The following is an 8,294-nucleotide window of genomic DNA, read 5'->3' as shown; positions in this document are numbered from 1 at the left end:
TGTAGTATGTCTATCATTCACTTGTGATGTCAAAACTGTCCGATTGCCAGTGAATAATGAATAACTAATTTGGAATTTCAAACAGTTTAGGCTGATAAGTTTCCGATTTGACATCGAATATTTAAATGAAATGCCATTATTTAAAGTAGGAACTGCTCGCAAAAAAAATTGAGCTGATCAACTCAATAATTGCCTTTGTAAAGTTTTTTCTAGGTGTGAATTTAACGGAAAAAATATTTTCCTTAGCGCTTAATTACCCTGAAATTTTACTTTGCGCGTGCTATTAACAACCACTTTCATTTTTCTAAAGCATTTTACATTACAAAAAAAAGTACTTTAACTTTAATAGAAAGTTTTTATAAAATTAAACAATTGTTTTCATTTATGTACTTGTGTTTCTTTTTAATTTCAGTTAGCACTCATTCAGACGAAGCATGTCATTGCACGTTTGCAAAAGCTCTATCCAAAAAAGAAATTCGAGATCCGTAAGTGAATGTTATTTATTTTACATTTTTGAAAATTCTTAAAATTAGAGTGCACTGTATGTATGTACGTAAGCACATATGTATGTTCACTTATTAAGAAAAGTACATTCGAAATGTTTTCAGTTATTTCATTCAGTTAATAATGTATAGACAACAATGAATCACCTTTCAATTATGGCGGAAAAAATTCATGACTTATAAAACTATTTTGCGAAGCATATTATTTGTCCCATTCGATCCAGATATCCCTCGCGATCGGGTTAGGATTCAATAATGTTCGACCTTTTTGGATTTCTCACGCCTGATGATATGATGACCTTGGACCTTCCCCTTATCTCCTTTATGTGGTCAACTTAGTACATAGTTCTGTATTCTTTATAAGTGTTCGGTTTTTATTTCGTGAAGCGAAAAATCTAAAAGTTAAATATAGTCACCCCGGCCTCTACATTAATCTCTTAATATAATTTATTAAAAGCTTAAGCGGACTTAATACCGATAAATAAGGGCACAGGCCGCTATATATACGTACATATGTATGTAATGTATATACACGTGTGTACATACGTATGTATGTACATATATGGCTGTGCAATTGTAAAGAATAAATTGCATATGAATGTATATTCTAGATAAAATTTGTAAATATCAGCAGTAAAGGCTCCTGGCAAATTAAATTAATTTAACTTCGCATATAAATATGTAGATTTTCGTTAAATTACTTTTTATATCATGATAGGAGCCATTTATTTTGATATAGGAGCCGCTTATTTTGAAAGTGGCATAAGTCATTTCATACCTCTTGGTCTTAAATAACCAGTTACTTGTAACGGAGTACATCTGTAGATCGTTCTTCTGTCGCAAACTAATGACAAAACTTGTTACCTATGGCTGATGAAGTTGAACAAATAAAAGACGCACTCAGCTACAGACAAATGATCGCTGAAGTCAAACGACATGAAATTACTTATGCCAGTTTTCTGTGATAATAATTTTTTTATCAGTGCAGTAACTTGAATCACATACATACATACCGTATATAGTTAATATCATTACCGCTTTTCATAAATTTTGTTTATAAATTTTGCTCTACTGTTTGTATATTTTATCAAGTTGTTGAGGGGGAAGTGGTGACTATGCATGAATTTAATTTGTTAGATAAGGTTATGATTTTGCTTATTTACGAATTTCAATTTGAAAGCCCTCCCCAACGTATTTTGTTTCTAATCCTTTTTTATTTTTAATTCAGATACCATGTCGACTATCGGCGATCGGGTACTCAACATATCACTGCCGAAAATCGGAGAGAAAAGCCTTTTTACACGCGATCTGGAAGATGCGCTGCGCAATGGTGGCGTAGATTTTGTAGTACATTCGTTAAAGGATCTACCTACTGCTTTGCCTACGGGCATGGCAATTGGCGCCGTACTTGAACGAGAAGATGCTAGAGATGCCTTGGTGCTGCGAGAAGACTACAAGGGTCATACAATTGAAACGCTGCCCGAGGGTTGTGTTCTAGGTATGTAATAGAAATCTAGCGTTATGCTCAAAACCTAAAATCTAATAATTTCTCTTCTTTTTATAGGCACTTCTTCGTTGCGCCGCACTGCTCAAATTCGTCGTCAGTATCCCCATCTGACCGTTTGCGATATACGCGGCAATTTAAACACGCGCTTAGCCAAATTGGATGCACCCAATTCGAAATTCGCCGGCATAATACTAGCACAAGCCGGACTTGTTCGCATGGGCTGGGATAGCCGCATTAGCCAAGTACTCGAACCGACTGATTTGCTTTACGCAGTTGGGCAAGGCGCTCTGGCGGTCGAATGTCGCGCCAATGATCTAGAAGTGCTGGGCATGTTGCGAAGTTTAATGTGTCTTTCGACAACCTGCCGCATACTGGCCGAACGCAGCTTCCTGAAAACTTTGGGTGGAGGTTGTAGTGCACCTGTTGCGGTTTGGAGTAATTTAGATGGCGATCTATTGGAAACAAATGCAAATCATGCCAGTAGTGCGCTTTCATTGGTAGGTGCCGTCTGGAGTTTAGATGGCTCCACAGAAATACGTGACAAAAAGGCCTGTACGTTTGCCATTGTTGAAGTAAATAAGAAAGAGCATGCCGACAATGGTAATTTGGTGCAAGAAAATGAAGACGACGACGATAGCAGCGATCAACCGCCTACTAAACGACGGCGAAGCAATGAGTCCGGTAGTCCAGTGCTGCAACATAGTCCGCCCGTTATTAACGACGATGCCGAAGCGGAGAAGGTAGCCGGTGCCTTTAATATGGGGGAAATTATTGAAAAGCACATCAGCCTAGCACAGCATTGTCCAGTAATAAGCGCTGACTTGAATAAGATTGACACCATTGGCAATGCCGGAGATGCCAATGGCAATAGTAATGTAAATTTGGATCTGCGTGCCGGTGGCGATTCCAATGTGAACAATCCACATTGTCCGCTGAAAATGAATGTGGGTCAAGACTTCATGGGTGAATGCCCATTTGTGAGTAAAGAAGAAAAGGTAGCATTAGCTACCGCGGGGAAATGTCCCGTAACAAATGAGCTTGCAAACAAGCAGTATGATGAAACCGACAATGCTGCCATTGCGGCAGTGCCATCTACCTCAAAATGCCCGTTCGCCAGCATGCATGGCGGCGCAAATGGCAACGAATACTCAGCCAGCGCAGCAGACGCTGTAGCCGGCAAATGCCCGTTCCTACAGAAAACCGTTAAGATGTTTGATTACGCAGATGAAGAGAAGCCACAGCCGAAGTCAGTGCCGGTGTTGATCGAAGATGTGGAGAATCTTTATTGTGGTTTGTACCAGCATGCGTGTTACAATCGAGAATTGTATATACGAAGTAATGCTCTGGGACAGCAACTTGCTGAGGAGCTGATTAAGAAAGGTGCCTTAGAAGTTATGAAGTGCGCACAAGCGGAGATACATAGCAAAGCATAGAGGGGAAAAAGCTAGGTCTTGTTCGAGTTGCAATCACAACCGCAGTGTTGCAACAGTCCTGCAAATTTTCATCAGCGCTACAGTGTTGCTGCTTTAATTACGTGCCTCGAACAGGCCTCTATTTAGACACGAGCGGTTTCGTACTAGAGTAGGAAATGTTTTTTTTTCCTTAATTTTTTGCTTGTTTCTCCATGACATCTACATTTAGCAATGTAATCTAAAAGTAATGGTTTTTTTTTTGAAGAAGTTTAAATTGGTCAGTAAATATTATTATATAGTCATAAAAAAGACAATAAAACAAAGTTTATCATAGTGAGGAATTGTGGACAATTTTTTCCCATTTGTTAATTGCAATTTTTTAGCTTTTTTATGTTTGTGTAATTATTTGTTGAACGCTCTTTAGTCCGAAGTTTATTATTTTTTTTATTGTACCTAGTTGTTAAAACATTTGTAATACACATTAGATAATGGCTTTGCAAAGGTGGCATGTAAACGAGATGGATTCATTTTGTTGAACATATTTATTATAAACATGTGGATTCGAGATGTACATATATACATAGATACATATGTATGTGCATACATTTGTAATATCATTTACGGCAAAATAAAACAAAATCATTGGAACAAAGTATTCGCTTTATTTCTCTAATTTCTAATAGGATGTACTATATAGTAGGTGTTCATACAAATGTATGTACATATACACATATTTTCGTTAGGATCTATTTCAAAAATGGAAATCGACAGATCCGTCAGCGAGTAACAACTTATCGATACGAAAAGTTTAAACAAAATGTTATGTTGGAAGACTTCATGGCGCCATCGGAAGATTGTTTTAGTTTCTAATAATTTGAGCTGTTATAAAAAACTTTTCCTTTTATACTTGATTCTTTTCGTAAAATGTATTTATCAAAAAACTATTAAATAGATATTCAAACAACTTAATATCCAAATTTTGCTAATGAAAAATAAGCTACCCGATAATGCCTACAAAATAAAAATTTTAGAAAGTATCTCAATTACCATTCAAGCTCATCACTTCTGGATGTTTTTCATGCATATGTTGTTGCATTTTCGATCGTTTGCTAAAACGTTTCGTACAGCTGGGATATTGGCATGCTAGCTTGTTGTCGAAACACTTCTCACTAAACATATGAGCCTCATATTTTTCCACTGACCGGAATTGTGCATCACATTTGGGGCAATTTTTTACATGATCGCCGCGATGCTGCTTATCCATATGTTCGCGTAACTTATCTACCATCGAAAATGCTTTACCGCAGACAACGCAAATCTCTTTTTGTTGGGATTTCTCGCCATTGAGAATTCGGACATTTGCCGGCTCTTCTTCCCTGGACTCTATATGCTTTGATTGCTTAGACTTTTTTGGTGTTTCTTCAACTCGTCGTTTCTTAGCTGATTGATCTTGATCTTCACCCGAGTCTGAATGTATGGCTGGCGAATCACTCACTGTATTCAAATCGTAGTGACTATGTTTATTTGATACGTGGCTCTGTAGTAAGCTATAGCGCTCGTATGCAGCTGAACAGTAAAGACATTTGTAAATATCGCTATCGATTACACCATGCTGACTGATCATGTGTGCTTTATATATTTTTCTCTTTATGCTTTCAAAATCGCAAAAAGAACATTGGAAAATCCACTCAACGGTGGACGTTTCACTTGAGCTCAAATCATTACGTTTCCTCTTTGAGGGCGTTTGAAAAACAAGGTCTTGCTGGTTCTGTTTTTCATCGGCAATGCTGATAATTGAACCATTCATTTCCTGTTCACCGTATCCTTCACAATCTTCTTCTTGGCCTTTTTCTAATTCTGGTTCTTCTTGCTCTACTTTTATGGCTATGAAGTCTTCTTTGTCTCCCGTTCTGGACGCTTTCAAATTTGCTGCCGCAACAGACTTGCGTGTTTGCAGTTTCTGTTTGGGCTTATTTTCATGCTCATAAGCAATATGATTTTGTAATGCAGATTGCCGTGCATATGTGCTGGCGCAACGCTTACACTTAAAAATCCGCGAATCCTCAATTTTATGCTTGCTTTTCATGTGTCTTTTGTACATTTTAGCATGCACTGTTTTATATTTACAGTGTGTGCACTCGAATTCAAAAGATGCATTCGGGTCATCAGCTTGGCTGTGCTCGTTAGTAGTGTTAACAATTGAAATCTCATTGTCCAGTTGATTTTGGATGGTCGTGCTGCTTAGTACAGACGGAGCATCAAAGGCAATGGTTTTACGTCGCTGGCGTTTCGGGCGCGGTTTATTGTTATGAACACATGCAATGTGATTTTGTATACCATTGATGCGCTGATATGTTTCTTGGCAATGCATGCACTGATAGATTCGTGGGTTATCTACCTTATGCTTATTAAGAAGGTGCCTTTTGTAAATTTTGGGTTTTTTTGTTGTCAACTCACAGTGCGTACAATGAAACGTCCAGGAGTCATTCCGTTTGGAGGCATCTTTTGTTTTTGAACTGTCAACTTCTTCATTCGCTTCTTCATTACTTTGGTCATCCGGTTCATCATTGCTTTCTTCCTGTTCGTTGTGTGATGAGGCGATATTTAAACGGCCTTTCTGAATTTTTCTTGTGCTAGGCAAGGATTTTGAGAGACGTTCTAAAACAATTTCTGTTTTTATAAGACCCGCCGAACAGCCGGCGCAGATAAGGTATTTTGGAGGGAACTCAACCTGTTGGAAGAAAATGATTGTTATCGTTTCGTTAGGTTATTGCATTTTACTCACATGATCACCAATTATAAAGTTTATTATACTAGACAATTGTGTGCCTAGTACTCTTTCCTTGGGATTAAATAGTTTGGAATACTTATTCTTACACAAACTGCACGTATCCATTTTGGTTATCTTCCTGAAGCCGACTTTAATAAAAAATCGTGGTTCACGTCTCTTCTTCATGTTCCACGGACAGCATTGGGAGCGGTGAGATCAGTGCACGGACTTCACCACTTAATTGGTAGATCTACCAGTGTTGCCAGAAAATTTACCAAATTCCTCAAAAGCAAATGAAAAATCCTCAAAATCCGAACAAATTAGTCAAAATTTTCTTATTACAGATATAAGTATATTGCATAATGGCTGCATTTCTTTATTCATTCTGAACGTTTGGAATAAGCTTTTTTGTTTATTTATTCTTTAGAACGTTCCTGTTGATATGTTGACGTATATTTCAAACGCATTCTGTTTATTCCGGCTGTGAAATGGGATTATTCGGAATGTATAAAGAAACGCAGCCTGTATGTTCTTGTGGTGTGATTGTACCAGCTGATGGTGCGACTTCAAAAACTATTTGAAAATTTTATGATTGTACCAGCATGCGGGTGTCGTAAGTGGTGAAATTAGCTCAATTTTCTAAGAAAAAAGTATTGAGGCGGAAATTTCTTCACTATATGAGTCAAAGCCGTTTATGTGGAAGATTAAGTTGACGATATTGCAGTTGGGAAATAAAAAAAAATATTTTTAACAAAATACTCAACAATTTTGATGAGCTTGAGGCCGTTTTAAGTGAAAACTTATTGTGGAAAAGCAACAATAATTTGAAAAAATGGTAGAAGTGATAGCTATTTCGGAAATCACCACATTTCCTCATCAGACTTCTTTCAGTAGGATTCGAACCGACGATCACCACTGACTCAGCCAGTTGCCTACGCACTGTGCTAAGTTTGCCTTGCTAATTCTTGTTGCTTATTTCCACCATTTCACTTTGCTAAGCCAACTACAACCAAGCGCAGCTATTCCGCTGCAATTCACTTGATCATGTGCTTGTTGGTTTTTGTTAATTTTTCTGTAGTAGTTCTGGCTTGTAGTTCAACAATTCAACCAGAAGCTGACATAGACGCGCACATGGTTATTATGCCCGAGAGCTCTGCGTATCTCTGCGAAATCATTCCCATAGCGCGCTCTTACTCCGCTGCTATAATTGCTAATGTAATAGAGTCCACATTCCTTCCTTCCTTCAAAATATGTAAAATTAAACAATTTTACTATAAATAAGCACTTCACGAATGTTTTTTTTAATTCCTTTCCACTTTGTTGTCCTTCATTCAGTTATCTTCGAAAAACAACTGATAGTTGGAAATGCTGCACATGTCTCCGCAAGGGTTGCAGCATGTGGATTTTTCGTTTCTCGTAGCATAGCTACGAATTACGAATTACGAAAATTCGGGTTCAAGAATAAGGGGGGAAATTTATTTTTCATCTACCAAAAAGATGCTTCTTTCCCCACGCTCTAATTAATTATTTTACGTGTATTTATTTTATATGGCTAATAAAATTACCAAATAACTACATTTTCTGAAAATTCTGTGATATTTTTCACTTTTGTTTTTATAAAATTTGCTTTCGGATTTAACAACAGCAGTTATTTCAAATTGCCCTTTTGCACATTTGTGTCCGAACAAAAAGTCCGGGCTGTTGCGTGCACAAAGAAGAAGACATTTACGATCCAAAAGTGGAACGTATTCGCTCTCTATTACCCATTTTTCTAGCGTGAGGAACGCTTTCTGGGCTGTTTGGGGCAGTGTAATCAAACGAACACACAGCGCTCATGAACCACAGCGCTCAGGTTTCAACTTCTTTACAATTTCTGCTTTGTTCACAAAATATTTTTACTTGTGTATGTAAGTATGTACGTATATAGATATTTGTACTTATCGTACACATATTTTGGAGGTAGAAGTCATTAGGCTGTGCAATGAATAGCAGCAACATTCAGCTTATGACTTGCTTGTACGGTTAACTGATCCGAAGATGTATTTTAAGTACGTATGAAAATATATACAAATGTACATATGTACATTGTACAAATGTATATA

The 8,294-nt window shown here is 37.4% G+C and overlaps 2 protein-coding genes across 2 annotated transcripts; one reads left to right on the top strand and one right to left on the bottom strand.

Moving 5' to 3' along the window:
• Positions 1-412: 412 nt before the first annotated feature.
• On the top strand, positions 413-3,961 carry LOC118738957 (porphobilinogen deaminase; the record flags this gene model as incomplete). The annotated part of the gene is given in 3 exon segments (XM_036470017.1): positions 413-485; positions 1,732-2,001; positions 2,068-3,961. Coding segments are annotated over 3 exon segments (1,719 nt in total), but the record flags the coding sequence as incomplete, so codon positions are not given.
• A 103-nt stretch (positions 3,962-4,064) lies between these two features.
• Positions 4,065-6,416, bottom strand: LOC118738956 (zinc finger protein CG2199-like). Its single transcript, XM_036470016.1, has 2 exons — positions 6,208-6,416; positions 4,065-6,153 (listed from the first exon to the last, which is right to left on the bottom strand). Exons 1-2 carry the CDS (start codon positions 6,376-6,378, stop codon positions 4,462-4,464), a joined length of 1,863 nt encoding a protein of 620 aa, XP_036325909.1. The 5' UTR covers positions 6,379-6,416; the 3' UTR covers positions 4,065-4,461.
• Positions 6,417-8,294: the final 1,878 nt, after the last annotated feature.

The sequence above is a fragment of the Rhagoletis pomonella genome, unplaced genomic scaffold (genome assembly GCF_013731165.1).
Source record: "Rhagoletis pomonella isolate Grant_MI unplaced genomic scaffold, Rhpom_1.0 Rhpom_scaffold_00005, whole genome shotgun sequence".
Taxonomy (NCBI): Eukaryota; Metazoa; Arthropoda; class Insecta; order Diptera; family Tephritidae; genus Rhagoletis; species Rhagoletis pomonella.
This window is presented reverse-complemented; position numbering and strand designations above follow the sequence as displayed.

What these genes read in the sequence shown, in the direction of transcription:
- LOC118738956 (XM_036470016.1), bottom strand. Translation starts at nt 6,378, where the DNA reads ATGAAGAAGAGACGTGAACCACGATTTTTTATTAAAGTCGGCTTCAGG. An exon ending in ACTTTATAATTGGTGATCAT is followed by an intron (nt 6,154 to 6,207) that starts GTGAGTAAAATG and finishes TTCTTCCAACAG; the next exon opens with GTTGAGTTCCCTCCAAAATA.